This window comes from Hylobates moloch, unplaced genomic scaffold, assembly GCF_009828535.3.
Source record: "Hylobates moloch isolate HMO894 unplaced genomic scaffold, HMol_V3 SCAFFOLD_35, whole genome shotgun sequence".
Lineage (NCBI taxonomy): Eukaryota > Metazoa > Chordata > Mammalia > Primates > Hylobatidae > Hylobates > Hylobates moloch.
This window is the reverse complement of record NW_026652310.1, coordinates 592,573-615,385: the sequence shown is the minus strand read 5'-3', so window position 1 is coordinate 615,385 and position 22,813 is coordinate 592,573. Positions and strand designations below refer to the sequence as shown.

At 39.6% G+C, this 22,813-nt stretch overlaps 1 protein-coding gene across 3 annotated transcripts in view; it reads left to right on the top strand.

Annotated features, from left to right (window-relative positions):
* Window positions 1-22,813, top strand: part of LOC116463396 (schwannomin-interacting protein 1) — a 131,347-nt gene that overhangs the window by 57,255 nt on the left and 51,279 nt on the right. The window contains exon 1 of one of the 3 annotated variants that reach the window (XM_032146484.2): window positions 17,905-18,171. The exons of the other annotated variants lie outside the window; for them this stretch is intronic. Within the exon in view, the coding sequence (XP_032002375.1) occupies window positions 18,142-18,171 (30 nt within the window). The 5' untranslated portion in view covers window positions 17,905-18,141. Of the gene's footprint in view, window positions 1-17,904; window positions 18,172-22,813 lie in introns of those variants that run through there. 3 annotated transcript variants of the gene reach the window in all.

Here is a 22,813-nt window from a genome sequence, read left to right as displayed (position 1 = left end):
AGTGAAACTAGCATAAATTTATTTTTCCTTTTTCACAATTTCACAGATAAAAGATTTGGTTTTATTGTAGGTTGTAGCAACCTCAGCATTCATTTTTTTCTTTCCTTATTAAGTCAAGAACTTTTACCTTTTCACTTAAAGGAAGCACTTTACAGCTTCTCTTTGGCATATCCGAATTACCAGCATCACTACTCTTTCATTTGGGGCCATTATTAGGTAAAATAAGGGTCACTTGGACACAGCACTGTGTTACTGTGACAGTTCATCTGATCACCAAGCTAGCTACTAAGTGACTCACAGGCAGGGACTGTAGACAGTGTGGATGCACTGGACAAAGAGATGATTCAGTCCTGGATGGGACAGAGCAGGGTGGTGTGAGATTTCATCATGCTATTGAGAATGCCACTCAATTTAAATTTTATAAACTGTTTATTTCTGGAATTTTCCATTTAATGTTTTCGGAACTTTGTTGACTGTGGGTAACTGAAATGGCAGATAAGGGGAGACACCGTATATTTCTCTCCAGCCACATATGTCAGCTGAAAGCAGGCACAGAGTAGCAAACAGCTGAATTTATCCACGGGTGGGATTTAACCAAGTGAATATGAAGTGAGGGGGCAAGTGAGAAGAAGTGATTGAGTTAGGGGTTGCAATGATAGGTCAGGGAATCTAAGACACAGAGAGAGAAGAGAGGACACCCTGAGAGTACAGAATGGTGAAAAGTGGACAGTATATGGGGTATAAGTCCTAGTGCAATGGAAGAATTATTGGATTAAGAATAGTTAGAAAGAATGAGCTGGAATGACAATGCAAGATTGTTGGAGAATGGGAGGCTTGAAGATGAAATTATGGAGGGCATGAAGTTGTTGGTAATGGCAAAGTAGGATATGGCCATGGGAGCAGGTATAACTGAGATGGAATGGAAGAAGATGGAATTTACAGGCCAAAATTTTGCAGGGACCATCTAACAGACATGGAAATTTCCAGAAATTATATAGGTCGGTGCAAAAGTAGATGCGGTTTTTGCCATTACTTCCAATGGCAAAAACCACAACTACTTTTGCACCAACCTAGTAACAGAACTAACACTGGAAAATGACTCTTCAAGACATGAAGCAAAGTAATCTGGGGAGGAATAGGTGACTGCAACTGGGAGGGCTAACTGGTGTTGGTATCAGCAGTCTGCAGGTAGGAGATTCAGAGCAGGGTGTTAGGAAGGACAGACAATTAATTGTTTGCAAGCAAGAGAGTAGCAAGGAAGACACCTACTCATCCAACAGGCCGTTTGGCAAGAGGGAGGTGGGAGAGAAAACAGCCACCTCTTGAGAGCCATAGGAGAAGGCAGTGCCTTCAGGCTCTGTTAGAGCAAGACAGTGAAAGGAATTCTTAGGAGAGAGGTCCCACCAAAAGGACTTATGATGGACTTGGGGAGGAATAGGAGTTGGCCAGAGAGGGTTGTACAGAGCCATATGGGAAGGAGAGTGAATAAGGAGGTAAATGAGGGATGACCTGGAATTGAGGAGTATAAATTGGAGTAAGAAGTACCTTGAGGTGAAGCTTGATGGGGTCTCCAAGACAGACAGTAGACGTAAAGGTGCTAGTGTGGGAGGCAAGAGAAGAGTTCTTACTCAAAGCAAGATCTCTGGATCTTTGGACTGATGGCAATGGGCGGTAGGTGGTCTTATGAAGAGGATGAGGGTCATGAAGGAAACCTCCTCGAAAATTACAGAATACCCCTCAGGTGTCCTACAGTGCCTGCATCTCTTAACCTGCTTTTTCTAAACTTGAAGCAATTAGGCTTAAACTCATCAACGACCTCAGTTAGCTTCCTCTTCTATAGTGTGGAGTTAATCCTATGGTAGAGCTCAGTGTTGGAGCAAGGACAAATGATGACAATGTCAGGGCCAGCGTGGGGCCCAGCAGTGGTGCTTGGTAGAGGTCAGTTTCCTCCTCTCCCCCCTCAGCTCCCTCTTGAATTTCCCCTCCTATGAAGGGAAGTTGTCTTTCCATTGGTATTTGCATTCCAAAAGTCAAAGATGTCTTTTCCTTCCCAGACTGAGAACCTATGTAATTCTCGAAGTAAATGACTGTATGTCTGGTTTCTCTCTAATTCCATCTGCCCACCTTTGACAGGCTTCATGGGTGTGTGACCTCTGTAGGCTTTGAAAGGCCTTGCTCTTGGTTTAATGTTCTGCTGTTGCCACCCTAAAATTCTTAATTTTTTAACAATGGTTCCCTATTTTCATTTTGCACAGAGCCCTGCAAAGTGCCCATTCTAACCCCTAAAAACTAAGTAACTGGTAAAACATGACCACAGGACAGTCAGGTAATTTGATTTATCATCCCATTCATGTGTCAACATTTCAGGATGAAGAGTATTTTGAAAGTAATGGAAAACACCTTAACCATGTCCTTTGTAAACAAGAACATAATTGAGTACGTCTAAACCCCTATGAACGCCCAATTTTTAATCCTATTTTTTCAGTGTGAGAAAACATCATCTCTTTCAGAAAGATTCTTCATTTATTGTCATTAACCCCCGTATTAATAAGTTGAGAATCTGAAAGTTATCCTTAACTTCAAGTGAAGCTTGACTGAATTATTATTATTCATGCCAAACAGAGCATTGAATTCTTCTTTAGAGCATTTCTTACCTGGATGAAGAAGTGCTCTTGTTAATTTTACAGGAGACATCTGTTTCCTCCAATGTGTACGTCCAAGAGCTGTAGCCTTGAGATGAGGAAAGAAATAACATGGGCAGGGCAGGCATGCATACCAGACTGGATCGTCATTTGTCATTTATCTGGGCAGAGGGCATACTGGCCTCATTCCACTCACCAGCTGGGAAGAACAAACTCCCTACACAGATATAGCCATCAAACTTAGATTATGGTGACTAATGCTAAATGAAGAGTCCACACGAGCTTTCTAGGTTCAGCAGGGCCAGACCTGTACTCTATGTACTCTTGACCCGGATTCAGAATTAATTTATCACCTTGACAGGCAACCAAGTGCCTGGAGTACTGAAACTTTAGTAGTTATTTAATGTGGGAATCACAGTTTTGATGGTGTAATATAAAACAGCAAATATTTCCTAGAGGGACAGCATTTGGATCAGAGAGACTCACACCACATCCACAATTTCTTCTTCAAACATTAGAATACTTTTTGGAAAGCGACAGCCTAAATTGTAGGTTGTTTCTTGGTTTTAACTGTCATTTTTATTTGTTTGTGTTCCTCTAAGAACACAAATATGCTTTTTTTTCTTTTCTTTTCTTTTTTATTTACTTTTTTCTCTCACCTAAACCCCCATAGTAGACAGGCAAATTTAAAAGTATGTCTTTCAAAAACCCAGTTTGTCTTCCTGCTGGCCACTTTGCCTTCTATTCTCTGATTAGAAAACTAATTGTGATACTTTATTATGCTTTAGATATAAGAATTCTGACTTTTTACACTTATCAATAGACTTTTGTGAAGTGTACAAGTTGACAATATTAAGTTATTTGCTTGTTTTGCTGGGCTATTTCTGGAACTAAAAATTTATCACATAAGGTGGCAAATTGAGAAAAGGAAAAAAAAACTAGGCTTTTTTTTCTTCTCAACTAATTTTTATTAAATTGGGGGCATCTAGTTACTGCAGTTGAGTAAGTGTTAGCCTTACCTGGGAAGCTGTAAATGATTATTTTGCCCTCAAGGTCAGCTGGCACAGTCAGCCCTGTCCCTGAGGCACATCTGCAGAGTGAGTGGGCCCCTTTGAGCCTGCCCAAGCCATGGCTCACAGTGAGGAGGGAAGTGTAGCCCAAAGGCCTTGCCAGGCTTAGCTCACAAGCTGGCAGTCACTTAGCATCCAGGAAAGCTTCATTCACTGTCTTGAGGTAAGCAAGTGGCCACTTGACCAGCTTTCCCACAGGTAGTCAATAGAACTAATGACAGCTGGTCACAGGCACACTCCTGCCCTCGATCCCAAGGCCCTAAAGTGAGAGAACTTCTCAAGAATTTCATTCATTCCAATATTTTTTGGACACCTACTATATGCCTGGCACTGTGCCAGATGCTAGATGGGCAATGGTCGACTTGATACATATGGCCCTTGCTCTGTCACGGAGCATACAATCTAGTGGAGCAAATCAACATTACAAATCCCACAAATTAGAGGGAAAAAAAAAACAGTATGCTAAGTGAATTTAAAGCAGGACCTTATTTAGACAGGGGGCTAAGGAAACGCCTCCAACTTTAAGCAAGAGAGGTGACTCAGGTGAAGGCAGAGGGTGTACAAGTTGAGAAACAGCTTGTATGAGGGCCCTGAGACAGTTGCAGGCACGAGCTTGGCTTTTCCAGAAAACTCAGGCTACCAGTGTGCCTTGAGCTGTGTGAGCAAGATCTTAAGAGGTGCAAAGAAGTCAGGAGGGTAGATCAGGGTCAATAACATAATGCTGGACAACAACATTAGAGATTTAGGATTTTATCCTAAATGTTGTGGAAAACCAAGGACTTTAAAACCAAGATGTGACAAAATCTGATTATGTTTTTAGAAATATTTTTAATTCACAAAGGGTAAGGTTTAATTGAGGGCAAGCCCTTAATTTTTTGTATCACTTTGAGAACTAAATCAAGGAGCATGAAACCATCAAAATGATTCAATCAGAGGCAGCCGGGTGAGTGAGTGGGGCTAAATTTGTGCCATCTGAAATTAGGGTCAAAGTTCTGATGGCTTCAGTTGTAGTGACAGTTCTGCTGCAGAAATCCCTTCTGTCCTTTGGAAAATAAATTTTATTTTAAAAACCTCAAAACACAGCCCAAGTAGCTTAAACCATCAGTACAAGTTTCCACTGACATCTGCCATGCAAATGTGTACTTCTTCAGCTGGTTGCTCTTCCTCACAGTTATGCTGGAAATCAGAGGCCATGAGAAGAAAGCAAGTGTGGGTATTTGGGCATGGTGGATGGTGTTCATTTTCCTAGATTTTTAAAATTTGATTGAATGTCAAGAGTGAAAACAAACCAACCCTAAAGTCCCTTAGCATCATCTCAGATAAGGGGAGAAGAGAGATGTTGGAATGAGGTAGGCGGGTTTATCTAAGATGCTGAAACTCAAAAGGACTGCTCATTTCTATCTTGACCTTCTTAGTAAATTATAAAAAAGCCCCAGCACTTTCAACAAGTGAACATTTTGTGGGCCCAACTTATGCATCTGAAAGAGACTCTCTTTGCTATTCACCAGGGAAAACTGGTTTAAACTGGAGGGTTTTAGAAGAGTTAGGATTAATGTGCAGATTGATTTTACTGCATATGAGTCTTCTGTGACTGATTTTAACCCTTCTCACTGAGAATGAGTTTACCTGTTGTCATGTGTTGGGAATAGCAAATTTCCTGATCAGTACCTTTATAATTCTGAAATAATTTGCTTCTAAAAGATGAGAAACTTTCTTAATTCAATAGCTTTAGGATAAAGCAAGTTAAGTAACTCATTAAATGTTTTTCTGACATTTTTATTTTACTTCAGAAAACTTTTTAGAACAGTGTTTGTTCTACTATTCAAATGACTAAAATAATTTGAATATTTCTTCTGAGAGAATGAAAATGAGAAAGGATGTATGAACAGTCCATGTCGCTGCTTAACTCACCCTAGAAAAGCTGGTCAGAGAACAGATCTAAGGAAACTCTTAAGTACGAAATTTCATTATAACTAATAGCAATAGCATTTCAGCACTACCTCTGTATTTAAAAAAGAAAAAAGATTTAGGGACCATTGACAAATTTAATAGCTCCTTAGAGATGATGTTAACAGTTTAGTCATAAGTTTTATGTTTCTGTCCTGTGTTCAGTGACATACCAGGAAAACACATTTTCAGAAAAGGTATGCTATGTAAATTGTTTCTTTTCATTACTATTTTACTTTATCCTACAAAATAATTTTTTGAAAATAGAAATGCTGGAAATATTTTTTAAATAGTAACTCTGATTTCCATCGTAAATTCAATTTTCATAATGAACTCATGATCTAGTGTGTTTAGTTTTTGAAATGTCCATGATCAATGTAAAAAGAAAAACCAAACCCATCACCTTTACTGTCATTAAATTTCTATAAGGAAGACCTTCAACTGAAATCTAATTTTTTTTGTTGACTCACCCAATGCTATATGTAATTTATTACTGTTATTTTGTATTGCTGATGTGGAAAACTCATGATATAAAATGAAATTGATATAAAAAACAGCCATCTGACAGCCTGAAAGTGGGTGGCGGGGGCAGTTTATAACTAAATTCATACTGCAGATTAGGAAATAGAGGATGACAGCTATGAAGCAGTAGCCCAAGGAAACACACCTAATAAGAAGTGCAGTCAAGTCCAGAACCAGGTCTTTGATTTGATCCAAAGTTTTATCAACTCCAGAACCATCAAAGATGGCCTAGAGTGCAACTTTGGATGAATTAGCATTAGTGTAACCTTTGTGTATATATATATATTTGCTAATGTAGCTGAAGACCTATGTATTTATATTACAGTTATTAAAGGTATTATTGAAATGTTAATAAGACAATGTAGTGTACTTTTGACATTTTTTTTTCATAATCCTATTCCAAACAGATTAAAAAACACAACAGTCCACTAGAGGGCACCTTTCTTCAACATCATAGTCTGTTCCCTTCCCCAGTACTCTGATAACCTGGTTTTAATCAGCCACTGTCGCCTTGGAGCATTGAAAAGCTTTTTTATTGTCAGAGATTCCATGTATTGCTTTAGCAAAATGCATGTATATTGGTAGGCAAGGCTATCTGTGCTGCTAAGATACCTGGAAGGATAAAGGGGAAGCATGACCCTTCTTCCCCTACACACGTACACGCATGCACACAAACTTTGTGTTAGTTTGGGCTTGGCCCTTCTTGACATGACAACCCAACTTATTTTTATTTGGAAAGCCTTGCCTTAGCCCTGGCAAATTTATACTACTTTTCACTTTTTCTGCCACTGCGTTCTCTGACTGACTCCAAATACTGGAAAACAGCGAGTAAGAGAGATGGTCTTTAAATGTTGACATAAATTTTAGATGAAATGATGTAGACTTCACCCAGATTTACCTATCTATCAGTTGCTGTTTTTCTACAGCATGTGAGTTTCAGTTAGTGTTGGACATAAAATACTATGGGGAAAAGAATAGGATTGTGTCCAATAAATAAGTACTCTGGCAGATTCTATTGAAATATAAAACCATCTCATTATTCTAGAGGCAAAGGGAGGCTCCCTGCTATAGCACTGCCTAATGCATTAGATTTCAAACTATGTCTGTAGAAACCCAGGGTTGCTGGAGGTATTTTTAGAGATTAATTTGTACCTATTATATGAGCGGCTAAACATCCCCAACCCTGAAAAAAAAAATCAAACTGGAAATTAAAGAGTTCTGAAATCTGAAAATAATTCAGAATACAACTACAAATGAGATAGTCTATGGGACTTTGGAGAAAAGTCCTATAAAGCTGTGGTAAGAAGGATATAACATTTCAGCCCAAACTGTAGTGATTTAATTCCCTCATAATCTGTGCAAAGTATTTCTCTCAACCCAATTTTTCGACATCAGCATATTTATCCTGCCAGGTGAAGTAGTCTTTCACAGTCCTCAAAATCAACGAACTTATAAATATGTGTCATTGACCATGAAGGTGGTAACTCTGTAGCTCTGTACTGGCCTTTCTAAAACATTCATGCCTGTGCATGCCCAAGCAATAAAATTACGCAAGTTGCCCAGAGGCCCAGCTTGGTTCAGTGCCAGGTTAGGATCAGGCACATCTGTTTGGCACAGTCTCTCATCAAGCCTAACAGTCGGTTGTGCAATGACAAGCAAACACCCAATATATCAAATGAGAAAGTCCTGTTACAGATTAATGACCTATTGTAAGTTTGGGTACTCTGTCTTATCTTGTTTATAATCAGAAATATGAGTAATTGCTATATATTGTTAGTAAACCAATTTTGAATAAGTTTCTTGCTACTTTGCTTTTAAGATTCTGGACATGTTTAATGAAGAATACGCGGAGATTGCAGCATAATCCATTAAAAGAACCGTTACCATTTACAACTACTTATTTGTGTGAAACAGGATTCTTTTGATGTGGCACAACCAAACAAAATCTTATTCCAGATGTAGCTTTACATTTAGTTCTATGTAAAACTATATCTGGAATAAGATTGTAGCTGACATCTATAAATTCTGCTTTCTCTTTTTTTGTATCACAAACAGCATCATGTTCTCGTTGAGAGACACATAAATATGAATTTGAACTCAGAATAGTTTTATTCTGATAGAAACATTTGATTGTTTTGCATGTTGGTTTTCATATTGATTTTCATTTAAAAGCAAATTCTAGTATTTAAGAAAATAGAAGAAAAAGTGCCAACCAATTAGTGATTCACACTAATAATTTTCTCAGGAAACTATTTTTTTCATATAATGTGAAATAATAAATATAAGTGTAACCAAGGCCAGAATAGTCCAAACTTCTGAGTGAATTAATTTACATAGGTTATAAAACTCTCAGGTAAATTTCTTATTTATAATTATAAGGCTAAAAAATTATAACTTGTCTCATTTTTATTCTTCCCTCACTTTCTATTTTTGGGCCTAGAATATTGTTAGAAGTGGAGAAGTATCCTGACACCAGCTGTCCTCTTCTGGGACTTCTGTTCCACATCTATAGTGTGGGAAATGACCTTGACGCAATAGTAGTCTGCAAGTACACTACCAGATATTCTATCCCAGAAGTCACAGGCCAAATTAAGATGTTCAGATCACACAGTTCATTACCTCTATTAAAATGCAAGGCAAGAAGCAAGGAAAAGACATGCGAGCTGACATACTTAGGATATGGCACAGGAGTATGGCGGGACCTTGAGTTACGCAATATTTATATGTCCAGCCTCTCTGCCACAACAGCCTTTCCTGTTGAGGATATGGTTATGAACCACAGTTGAGGTTTGAGAAAGGATTCCTGTTCCACTTAGACACAAGGTATCTGCCAGTGACACACAACTTGCTTTGTAAGAGACAGAGCCAATTCCCTCTGGCTTCCTCTGTAGCTTGCCTCTTAGCCTGATGAGAAGCTGGGGATTGTATTTACATTTCTCGGGCAGAGGACACATAGGACCAGAATGGGTGTCATCAATGGGAAATCAATGTAAGATCTAATGAATGAGGGCCTCATGTGCCTCAGATTATTTAGTGTGTCATGAATATTAGGCGGTTCTTTAGTCTTTTCATCCCTTTCTATGCTTGGCACTTACACACTTGATCTAGGCTTAACAAATCTGTTACTAACTTACTTATTGATATTTAACACATCTCATGAATTCTGACTACAGTAATCTCCTCCTTGGCCTGCCAGGGATACTTTCCAGGACCCTCGGAGGATGCCTGAAACCGTGGATAGTCCCAAACCCAATATATTATGGTTTTTTTCCTATACATACCTATTATAAAGTTTAATTTATAAATTAGGTACAGTAAAAGATTCACAATAATAACTAATCATAAAATAGAATAATTATAACAATATGCCAGCATCATGGCTCTTGCACCTTGAGGTCATTATTAAGTAAAGTAAGGGTTACTTGAATACAAGCACTATGATACCAAGACAGTCAAGCTGATACTGAGCCAGCTACTTAGTGATTCATGGGTGTAGAGTGTCCACAGCATGGATATGCTGGACAAAGAGAGGATTCACACCCTGGGAAGACTGGCACAGAATTTAAAACTTATGAATTGTTTATTTCTGGAATTTTCCATTTAATATTTTCAAACCATGGTTGACTACAGGTAACTAAAGCCTTGAAAAGCAAAACCATAGATAAGGGGGAATGATTGTGTGTCTGTTTACTTACTCATTATCTAAATCTAACACATACATTTCACCTGTGTCTTATAAGCTACTACATAGTCATTATCTATACTTAGCACACGTTTATGAGTTTCATCCATCTTCTTTTTCTTGATCATCTGTAGCAGAATTGACTGTTGTCAAATAATACAACAAAGCCCTTACAAAATCTCTTGGAAATACTTTCTTCTTACTGGTGCAGCCTCTGATTCCATGTCCTTGCCCTAGAGGTTTTAACCTGCAGCAGCTCCAACCAAGCAGCTTTAGGGACCAGATCAAGGCCACCCAGCCATCTGTGCTCCTGTACCTTCCCCTATCGCCACCACAATTCCTCTTTACTCAACATTTCTTTGTAATTTTACTCACCATATCTTCAGTCCCAAGACTGAATGAATGCCTGCCAGACACTCCTGACCCAGTTCTTTCAGCACCTGGCCCTTATTTTCTATTCACCATCATCAGTTTCTCCCTTTGCTGGCTCCTTTCCTGCTGCCCACCTAGATATTTGAGTCTCCCACATCTTAAACATCAGCTACATCGGCAACCTCTCCAAGCTACCACCCTAATGCTCTGATTTATTAACAAACTTGTTTACAAACTCTCAACTCAGCCCCTCAACTTCTTAGCCACAACCACCCAGCTTCCACCCCTAATGCACGACTACTGAAATTATTCCCTCAGCATAACTCATGACTTCCTAATAGTCCAAATTAATGGCTTCTGGTTGTTTTCCTCCTCCACGTCCCTGCAGTATTTGAAGAAACTAGGCTCTGTCAGCATTCCCTCTCTTTTTGTCACTTCTCACTGTGTTAGTTTTCATTCTCCTCTCACTTTGTTGACCATGTCTCCTTTGCATCCCCTTGCCCTCTAAGTATGGGCTTCCTACCCTTATCTGTAGTCTCATTTTCCTTAGTTTCAGTTACCATCGGTCAACTGTGGTCTGAAAATATTAAGCTATTTTGAGAGCAAGACCACATTCACATGACTGTTACTAAAGTATATTATAATTGTTCTATTTCATTACCCGTTATCGTTGTTAATCTTACTGCACCTAAGTTATAAATTAAACTTTATCACAGATATGTACGTATGGGAAAAACATAGTATGTATAAGGTTCAGTACTATCTTCAGTTTCAGGCATCTGCTAGGGGTCTTGGAATGTATCCCCCATGGATAAGGAGGGACTACTGAGTTAGTTTTCTATTTCTGCTGTAACAAAGTCTTCCAAATTTAGTGGCTTAAATCTACACAAATTTATTGGTATTATAATACCAAAAGTCGGAAGTCCTAAGTGGGTCTCGCTGGACTAAAATCAAGTTGTCCACTGAGCTGCATTCTTTCTGGAGGCTCTAGAGAAAAGTCAGTTTCCTTGCCTTTTCCATCTTCTAGGGACAGCCCACCTTCCTTGGCTTGTGGCCTCTTCTTCCATCTTCAAAGCCAACAACAACATTGGACCAAGCCTTTCTCATACTGCCATCTCTGGTTCTTCCTCTTATATCTCTCCGACTTTTACTTTATAAGACCCTTGTGATTATTACATTGAGCTCATCTGGATAACCAGGCTACTTTCCCCATCTCAAAGGCAGCTGCTTATCGTAATTTTGCCTTGCCGCTTGGGGATTAGGTTGTAGACAGTTGACCCAGGAGACAGGGGACATTATTGTGCCTTCTACAGTGATGTCTTTGTTTCTCTTTAGTTCTGTCTCTACAATCTCTCCCTTAATCTAATTCATTTTTACAGCTTCAACTATCCTCTCTGTGCAAAAGACCCCCAAATTCTACCTGTCATCCCGATCTCTCTTAAGCCCCAGCTGCCTCTTACACCTTCAACGGCGAATTTTATGATGAAAATTTAAACCTCCTTACTGTACCCCAACCCCCTCAGAATCAGTTCCTTCTGCTAACTTCCCTGTTTCTTTTCACAGCACCAGTTTTACTCCAGTAATGGTCTCAAAACCTCACAATTCCTTATCTTACTCCCTCCCCCATGTAGCTCACTGCCTAAGTGCCATCAGTTCCTTTTTTGGTGTCTTGGGATGCACCCCTCTGTCTTTGCCCTTCCATTCCCATGATCTCCTCTATCCTCCAAAGGACTGTATTCCTTGGACGGTTGATGTTGTTCTTAATTAGGAGAAGAAAACATCCATTTCTCTTCCTTTCCTGAGTACTTAAGAGCTGTTTTACATTACTCCCATTTCATCATGTTACCATGAGGGTCATATTCATTTATTCAATTGTTTCAAAGTATTTATTGAGAACCAGGTACTATGTCAGACATTGGGGATATAGCACTGAGTAAACCAACCAAGATGCAAGTTCTAAGGAAATTCACATTAATCTAGATCTACAAAAGACAGACATTAAATAAGTGAATAACCAAATGAACAAGATTGTTGCAGTCTCCTGGTTCACTCTAGCTGAGTGTTCTCTTCTTCTCTTGAATTTCTAGTGAGCAAACAAAATATTTGGAGGCATTTAACTTATCTTCGTCATATCTAGTCATTTGTGTACTGCCTCATTTCTCTTACCAAACTTCTTGAGGGCAGAAACACTACTTCACATGGCTCATGATAGGAGCTTCTTTCAACTACAAAAATCAAGGAAGATGTTGAGGAAAACACTTTGTGTTTCTGCGAAGCATTTTTAAAGGTTTATTGTCTGTAGATGATGCCAGTTTTGTTGGTGGCAACGATACAGGTTGAGCATTCCCCAACCCCAAAAGCTGACATCTGAAATGCTGCAAAGTCCCAAACTTTTTGAGTATTGACATGATGCCACAAGTGGAAAATTCCACACCTGACCTCATGTGACAGGTTGCAGTCAAAATGAAGTCAAAACTTTGTTTCATGTACAAAATTATTTTGAAATATTGTATAAAATTACCTTCAGGTTATGTGTATAAGGTGCATATGAAACAAAAATGAATCTCATGTTTAGACCTGGGTACCATCCCTAAGATGTTTCATTATGTATATGCAGATATTCCAAAATCCAGGACATTTCTGGTCCCAAGCATTGTGTATAAGGTTTACTCAACCTGTAGTGACAAGTAATTCTTTGGGTGGGGCATTCAAGGACCTGGTTTCCCCAATATCCACAGTATTAATTTTTCTCATCATTCCTTTTCTTTCATTGCCCAGTAAAGAAGTACAACTTAAGCTATATGTCTACTTGCTTTCTCCAATTTCCTGAGGAAAAGCTTAAAAGTTATTACTTAAGATGGTGACTTCCCTGCTCATCTTTCCCAACCCCAATACTTCATTTTTTCTAACATTTCAATTTGAACAGAATAGTAACAACATAGTAAGAACAGAATGGAAGCGGTTTTGGATAATAAATATAGTGGTAAAAAGTCATATCCTCAGGCCATCTGAGTTTCAAAAGTGAGTAACTGGGGTCAGCAACTGACTGGAAGGGGCATAGGAAACTTCCTGGCGTAAGCCGTGAGAGTTAAGTGCAAGAGTTGTCTTTCAAGTGGACTTTTTTCCACAAATACCCATTGCTGCACCACTTAGATTCAACAATTGATATTTAATAAACTTGCTTTGTCACAGCTCTCCACTGACCTATCCATCTACCCATCCATCAATTCCTCTCATTTACTTGATGTACTTCAAAGTAAGTTGCAGACATCAGTAAGTGCCCTAAATACTTTAGCTTGCATATCATCAATTTGAGTTCATGTTTATTCTTGTTTATTCTTTTGGGGTAAATTTTATGTACAAAGAAATGCACATATCTTAATGTTTTATTCAATGTGTATTAACAAATATACACACCTGTATAGCCAAACACTTAATCAACTCACACAGCTTATGCCAGAAAGTTTCCTATGCCCCTTCCGGGTCAGTTCCCGACCCAGGCTATTCACTTTCAAAACTGTATGCTCAAGGGCCTGAGGATGTAACTTTTTACTGTTATATTTATTGTCCAAAACCCCCTTTCATTCTGTTGTTGCTAATTGCCACAGTTGAAAAAAAAAATGCTTTTCTGGATTTAAAGACACAATAGTTTGTAGGTGGCAGAAACAGTATTTTAATAAGGAAATAATCTAATTTTTCTTCCCTTAAAACATACCTTGAATTGAGTTTTAGGTAGACTCACACTGCAGCCTCCCTCTTACTTTATGATATATTTTGATTTCAAGAGCAGCCTCATTTGGCTCAGTCAAAAGGGGTTTATTTCTCCAAGTCTAGCGGGTCCTCAGTTAGTATTCGTCTTAGTCTGTTAGGGCTGCTATAATAAAATATCATAAACTGGGTAGCTTATAAACAACAGAAATGTATTTCTTAGAGTTCTGAAGACTGAGAAGTCCAAGATTAAGGCACCAGCAGATGTGGTGTCTCGTGAGGCCCCGTTTCCTGATTTATAGATGGCAATGGCATCTTCTCACTGTGTCTTCAACACAGCAGAAGGGGCAAGGCAGCTCTCTTGGGCCTCTTTTAAAAAGGGCATGGATCCCATTTGTGAGGGCTTCACCCTCATGACCTAATCACCCCCCAGTGGCCCCACCTTTTAATACCATCATACTGGTGATTAGATTTCAACATAGGAAGTTTGAGGGCACAACATTCAGACCATAGGAGCGTTGTTTTCTATGGAACACATTCATTTGGTATGAACCCAGAAAATCATGTTACTTTCTTTGTTTTCCTTGCTTTGATGCCTTTTTGTTGTTGGGCATGCCACAACTTTCTTAGACCCTTGTTCCATATCTGAACAATAACAGTGTCAGGCTAAATGATCTCTTGAGGTCCCATCTAAATTTGAAACTCAGTACTTTTTATGGGAAGGGAAGCTGTGAAGATCTGAGAAGAAAAAAAATAATCCCTGTGCTACAAAGACTATGCTTCACATAAAAAGTTCATCAGTATTTCTTAGTTAAAGATAACAAATGTTACTGCAGTTTGGTAAACTATTCTAGCTTAAGTGTTCTTGGAACAGCTGGTTTCTGTTTAAAGTTTTTTGCACTAGCAAATCATACTTCAAATTATAACACAAAGTTGTTTCCAATGAACGACTATAAAGAGAAGCCTGTCTAATATATTCATTTTTTTCATCTTGTTTATACCTCTTGGGAGAGTTTTTTTTGACAGGATTTGGGATACAATTGTCAGAGATCTGTTCTCCCTAGAGCCACCTCTGAGTCACTTCCACTATTTATGGAACAGCAACTGTCAAGAGTGGAATCATGTTTAGCCTTTTTTTTTTTTTTAACAACACATGATAAATGTCTTTGGGAGCTTATGTAATATATCCCAGTGTCTTCAGTTTTCAGAAGAGACAGAGTCCAGGAAGCAGCTTTTTAAGTTTTGCACAGCTTGGAAACATGTTCCTGAGTCTTAGGGTCATAGATTATCAAAGTAGTAACTTGAGTAAGGTTTTAACTGCCTTTGAAGTTAGAGCTGTTCTGTCTTGGAAAGTGTTTTTTATATTCAGCATAAGATTTCCACTTCATCTTATCTGCTACCTTGCAAAGTGAACTTTTTTCCTTTGGCCTGCTCTTCTTTGCTCATATTTAGAATTCCAGAACCTTGGCCGGACACGGTGGCTCAGGCCTGTAATCCCAACATTTTGGTAGGCCAAGGCGGTTGGATCACCCGAGATCAGGAGTTCGAGACCAGCCTGGCCAACAAGGTGAAACCGTGCCTCTACTAAAAATACAAAAATTAGCCAGGCGTGGTGGTGCGCGCCTATAGTCCCGGCTACTCGGGAGGCTGAGGCGGAAGAATTGCTTGAACCTGGGAGGCAGAGGTTGCAGTGAGCCGATCACGTCACTCCAGTCTGGGTGACAGAGTGAGATTCCATTCCCCGCTCAAAAAAAAAAAAAAAAAAAAGAATTCCAGAACCTCGTTGGGTGGTTATATTGCAAGGCACTCTACACAGAAGTCTCTGAGAAAAGAATGGAGTTTTAGGATGGGGGTGTATTGTTTATTGTTTCTTATCCCTGACAAGTTTCCATCTTCTTTTCTTCACCTTGACTCATTCCCTACCCCCAGGCTTCTGCTTCATTCATCAAGCTTTCATTGTGCAGCCAGTGAGCAGGCCTAGAAAGTCCTGCACTTGTTATGTGGCCCACCCCTCTCCTGGACTAGGAAGGATAAGGGCAGTGAGCTTCTGCAGGGTAAGTCTCCAGAGTACTTTTCCTTTGAACCTGCTGCTGAAATTGAAGCCTCTGAGGATACCAGGAGTTGAGTTTTCAGGGCCATCTTTTCGTTCTCCTCACTAGGAAGGCTGAAATGAGTGTGCTTGTGAGTGCGTCAAGGAAGTCGAATTGAGATAGCAATAGCAGGCTTTGCTCCTGCTTGAACCTCAAATAGTAAAAATTAAGAATATTTATAAAAATAGGTTTTTCTCATTCCACAAAACAGATGAAGTTATTAAAATTACATTAGCAAATAATCCTAACGCAAACTCCCACCGTTTTTTAAGAGAGTGCTTGATATAAAAACTTGTCAAACATGTCAATTCCATTTCTCATGCAAAAAGTACTTGTTTTCTCTGTCAGTAGCACAGTGAAACTGTGTGGTTCATGGGAAGAGGAAGAGTTTTTGAGACGGCTACATAAATAGAACATAGGACAGATAGATACTAAAATAGCTTAAAAATAACGTCCCTATTGATTTTTTAATTTGATGGTTTAAATTCAGTCACATTTTTGTTAAGTACCATTTATGTACTCAGAGATATTTTATTAAGAAACAACATGGGCTGGGTGTGGTGGCTCACACCTGTAATCCCAGCACTTTGGGAGGCCGAGGCGGGCAGATCACGAGGTCAGGAGATCAAGACCATCTTGGCTAACACGGTGAAACCCCGTCTCTACTAAAAAAATACAAAAAAATTAGCCAGGCATGGTGGTGGGTGCCTGTAGTCCCAGCTACTCGGGAGGCTGAGGCAGGAGAATGACGCGAACCCGGGAGGCAGAGCTTGCAGTGAGCTCAGATCTCGCCACTGCACTCCAGCCTGGGCAACAGAGTGAGACTCCGTCTCAAAAAAAAAAAAAAAAAAAAAGAAGAAAAAAAAGAAAAGAAACAACAAAACTAATTGCCTGTGGCAACTGAGGAATATAAATAAGAAAATTTTATTTAACTTTTCCCCCTTAATTTTCTCATTACATTAGCTTGAAGAATTAATTTACAGCCCAGTTTTTTCTTTTTGTGTATCCCCAAGTCCTAAAGTGGCCCTGAAGCCATTCAGAAACTGGCCCCAGTTTTTTCCCAGAAACGTGTGTTGTCTGACTTGTATTTCCTTTGAGTATTGTCCGCAAGTCCAGAATTACTCTCTCTCAGGGAGGATGGGTCTGTTCCAAGAATTGTATGTGCTGCATTGGGGGGTGTCCATATTTTCAAGTCACAGCATTGGGTAATAATATATGTACAAAGCCTTACATTAAAAAAAAAAAAACTTCCAATTAAGAGTTTAGTTTTCATGAAATAAATTATAGCGACTTTAATATTTTAATAAGTTATCTCCCTAAAAAAACTTATAACAGCAATTATTGTATCTTATTTCTATTTTACTTAAAAAGAAGCTAGGAGCCACAAATAAGCGGGGAATTTAAAGAATTACAAAATAATCCTTTTAAAGCGTAAAGACCTTTTAGTTATAAAGTTGACAAACACTTCAAAAACTCAACATAGAAAAACATCCTTTCATTGTTGGTATTCAGAATGGATTGTTCTCCCTTTAGCATGTTAAAAGTTCTAAAATTATCTTTAAGGCCTTTTTTTTTTTTTTTTTTTTAGCACCAGCCAAGCAGCATTAGTGGGCAGGAAGGATGATGCCGGAGGTTAGAAATGTTCAACTGCAACATTGATTTGTGTCTGTCTCTCTCCCTCTCCCTCGCTGGCCTTTTTCTCGTTAATGAGGACTAGAATGTTTCCACATCAGTTAACTGCCTTCATAAAGCACCAGAAGGTCACACCAGCTCCAGACTGATCCTTTTCTTTGTGCCTATAATATAATTGGCTGATTGTGCGGGTGATGAGCGCCCCCTCCCCCAGCCTGGTCCCAGCTCCATGTTCCTAAGCCTGCCTCACTGGTTTTGGAGGGCTGGAGAGCAGCTCAGCTCGCTAGCTGCGCGCTTCCCGGCACAGGCAGTGCCACTGCGCAGGTTGATCAGCGAAACAGCATCCATTTTAATCTGCGGGGAGCCCCTGCCTTACCAGGGCGTTCTCTCCTCCCTCCGGTGGATGCTCCGCGCCTGCTCTCCGCAGCCTCGCTCAGCAGTCCTGCGTTGGGGTCTGCGCCCTAGGATGCACTGAGATGGTACATCAGGATAACTGCTCGTATCAGGTAAAATGTAAAGCCTGATTCTGAGGCCGGCATCCTTTGGGAGAGGAGGCCTTCCTCTTCCAAAGCAGCAGGTTGCCTCTTTCCGGATATTCAAGGGATTTTGCCATCTTCCACGCCTGGCCTTCATCACATACAGTATCTGAATTGTAATTAGGTTTTCTGGGGAGTAATGGGGCAGAAAACACTGCTTCCTTGGCCTATAAAGCATTTGTGAAATTCACGGAGGTGATCTGTGCTTTGCATATTCTGTACGTCTGCAAATAAGAGGAATTGCTTTGGACTGTAATTTGAATTTAAGGGAATTTCAGAGGAAAATCTGTTTGGAATCTCACATCGATAACATTGAAAAACGTACTTTTTGCTCGTTGCATAGGATGTGAGTTGCTTCACATTCAGCTTTTAGGACTGTCTTTAAGAAATTATGTAAATAGATAGTCGCGATTGATAATCTTAGAAATTTTCAAAAATCAGCCAGTATGCACATGATGTTTAAAGTTGCACTTGTGTGTCTTTCCGAACTTATTTTTACTAGTATGTTGTTTTAAATGGTTGGTAAATAAGCATTAAAGTATCAACATGCATCAAAAACTCCAAATAGAAAAATCTTAGTAATGCATATTCATTTGTATGCTAATTTGCTACTGGAGTTATGAATTAAACACTTAGACAATTTCAAAAGATCAGCTCTAGAGTGTTTAGTAACTCCTTGGTAGGACTTGGACTGTTGAGGCAACATTGAAAGTATTTTTGTTGAAAACAGACAGCAAGAATGTTCTCAGAGAAATTGCTCTTTGCAGCAGCAGGCATGGCTGGTCCAAATCCTGGAGAGTTAATATTGGGATGTTACTCAACTGACTGAGTTTAGAAGCTCTGAGAGACCAATTCTCTAACTTAATGCCTCTTCCTTGTGTGAGGTAGGTTACCTGAGACAAGCGTTTCTCGTAAGGTCAGATTTCACAGTGGTGAATATGTGCAGGCAAAATAGTACATTTCACAAGACTCAAGGCAGTGGTTTCTCAGCTAAGTAACGTGTGCCTATGAAATGTATTTACATACTTTGTCTTGCTTAATAACTAGAAATTTGTACTTATAGATTTATTTCATAGTATTTTCATTTTATGGTACATTTAGGGCCGTAGATCCTAAATATTGAGCTTCATGCTTCACAGTAATTCTTTCCACGAGAAAGGGGTCAGAGATGCTGAGAAAAAAACCAACATGTCACTTACACATAATACAGAACTTGAGGGTAGGGGATGTCAAGTATCTATAGAGAGCCTAATCTACTCATGGCATGGCTCCAGGTGATTGAATTACTATAATAATTAAAATAACTCTCTTTTCAAAGAAGCTATTTATTTTTGAAGGGCAAACTACTATAAGATTATTCCCTATGTCTTTTCATTAGGTTGAACATAAAAGCATTGTTTTTGTAGGTTGAAAATTAGTCAAATATCAGCAATTTCATCTGGAGAGAAGGGGTTATATTAGCATTCTGCTTCTTCCAAAGGAAGATAAATTGATTTTATTTTACATAAGCTGCAATATATAACAGTGTCATTATGTGTTTAATAGTTTTGAAGTATTTATTGCTTATTTCCACAATAAAATTAAGTGTATGGGTTGGGTAATAATGGTCAGTAGATTTTGCATCTGCATGGGATTTTATAGTAGAACTACCTACATGTGTATGTTCTTTTGAAGTGCTCTCTCTTTATACATAGCTCAGCAAAAACAGAAACATTAACCTTGAAGCCAAATCTTAATCCCACTTAGAAACCTTCATTTTAGAACCCAGCTGGCACCACATGCAACTGGATTCAGAAAAGGTGCTTTCTCTAAGTCCTTAGCTTGATGTTTGTAGTCACTGATGATATCTGCAGTTGAATGGCTTTCGGAAACTTCCCCACGATTTTACAAGGACTTACTTATTTTTTAAGGATGATACTGCAGTGGTTAAAAGCAAATTTCTTAGCATTTTTAGTCAGTTGGTAGAATTCATTTGAAATATTGATTCCTTTTCTCTCATAAATGATGTATACCAAGATTTCTTAATGGGTAGTCCATGAATGGGGGCTTCAGGGGCCATTCCCCTGAAAATTGCATGCACATTTTGGTGCTTTTGTATAGATGTACATCATGGTTGTCGTGAGCTACCACGCGCGGCCTATCCCAATATTTCTATCATGCTTCTCTAATTTATTTTTATACTTATTTATCACCATTTATCATAGTACATATTTTACTTATTTGTTTATTTTCTGGCTCCCTCACTCACTTCATGAGGGCAGGGATTTTATCTTTGTCCTGTCTGCTTTCCCAGTGCTTAGAATAGGTCCTCAAGTAGTACAGATGGATATGTCTACTATTTGTAAAATTGACTAACAAAAAAGGCATTGTAAGGCCGGGCGCAGTGGCTCATGCCTGTAATCCCAGCACTTTGGGAGGCCGAGGCGGGCAGATCACGAGGTCAGGATATCGAGACCATCCTGGCTAACACAGTGAAACCCTGTCTCTACTAAAAAAAAAAAAAAATACAAAAAATCAGCTGGGCAAGGTGGCGGGCCCCTGTAGTCCCAGCTACTCGGGAGGCTGACGCAGGAGAGTGGTGTGAACCCGGGAGGCGGAGCTTGCAGTGAGCCAAGATCGCGCCACTGCACTCCATCCTGGGCGACAGAGCAAGACTGTCTCAAAAAAAAAAAAAAAAAGCATTGTAAACATTCTATGCCACTTTGGTTTCTTGTTTTATGACTTTCAGTCCTACTCCTTCCCCTCCTCCCACCATGAACCTGCACTGTTTTCATTGTGTGTGAGCTGGTTATCGATCCCCTTATTTCTTGTTAGTTTTCTCATCTGTGAAATGGAGACTTTCCCAGTTAACTTCCTGGCATAAGAGTTGCCAGGTCCCCTGCCAGAGGCTGCCTTTCTGCATAAACAAGTCAGTTATCATGAATTAAGAGCCCCGTTCCTCTTGTGTCATTTCTTCTGAGCACATCAGGGGTTCGGTGAGGATTGTTCAGCGGCCCAGGGAAACCGTCTCACTTCATTTCCCAGTTGTATCTTGCTAATATGTAGAAATACAATGGATTCTTATACATTGCTTTTCTAAATGGATGATTTGTTTTGAAAAAGAGAGTTTCGCTGCTACCAAGAGCCTGAACACCCCTGTTTGAGCAAGGGTTTGTAGGCACTGTTCTTTAAACAACATAAACCAAGGAGGAATAAACAGAAGGAATTCTCCTACAGAATTTTTCATGGCTGTTTTGTTTTGTTTTTAAAAGTGCTCACCTCATTGTCATCTTCATATACTTTTCTTCCTTACAGGATTTATGTTAGCAAAGAGGTTACTGAGGCATGTGTTGTCATTTGTGGTCATAGCCCTGTTAAAAGATAGAGCTATCGTCCTCCATTTTCCAGTCTTGGGAGGAAGCCAATCTCTTCAGGAAAGAAACTTGCCCACAGCTTCAGGCCTGGCAGCCTTCAAGAGGCCACATTTTTCTAAATGGTTTTTGATAGACAGCTTAGAAATATTGTAAACTTGAAAGCACAAGTTTAGGTCGAAGGGTCCGTTTTGCTTAAAAGCTCTTAAATATTTTTTCCCTCTTTCCTGGAGTGGGGTTTTCGGCTAAGTGTGTACATAAAAACAATGACATACTTTCATACCTTTCTTGCCATTGCTTAAATTCCCTTATGACTGCCCCAGATATAGATCGCACCCTGACATTCTTAGCTACTGTGGGAATGGAGACTTGAGAAAGTAAAGAGAAAGTAAAATAGTGTGTGAATAACACTCATCTTTTTCCTCCCTTGGGAGCGTAAAGAGTCCCTTCTTCAAACACATACCAGGTCATGAGAAGCACCGTCAGAAATCTTTAATGCTTCCCTGTGTTCCTTAGGATACATTTCAGACTCCTCTACATGGCCTTCAAGGCCCGACATTTGTTTCTGACCCCTAGGCAGAAACGCTTCTCGCTCCAGACCCTTTATTCCTGCCTTCACAGTGCCATCAGTTCTTAGCTGCAATGCCTCAGGCTGAGATGTCTCCTACCCACACACCACCTGCTTCCACCCACTGCAGGCTAATGCAGCTCTCAAGGCTCAAATGCCACCTCCTTCAGTAAACTTTTCCCGTTTATCTCTCAGTCCAGATGCCTCCTTCTCAGTACATTTTGTTTTTACTTGCATTAGAACCCATTTACAACTATTTACATATAGGACTGTCTCCTCCATTAGACGACAAGCTTCTTTTTTTTTGTTGTTTTTTAGATGGAGTCTTACTCCATCGTCCAGGCTGGCATGCTGTGGCGCAATCTTGGCTCACTGTAACCTCCACCTCCCGGGTTCCAGCGATTCTCCCACCTTAGCCTCCTGAGTAGCTGGGATTACATGTGCCCACCACCATGCCCAGCTAATTTTCTGTATTTTTAGTAGAAACGGGTTTTCACCACATTGGCCAGGCTGGTCTCAAACTCCTGACCCCAGGTGATCTGCCCACCTCGGCCTCCCAAAGTGCTGGGATCACAGGCGTAAGCCATCGTGCCTGGCCGACAACAGGCTTCTTGAAGACAATGGGCCTTCTTTAAATTTCCACAAGTCTCTGCCTTATACACAGAGTATGTGTTCAATAAATGTTTGTTGGATT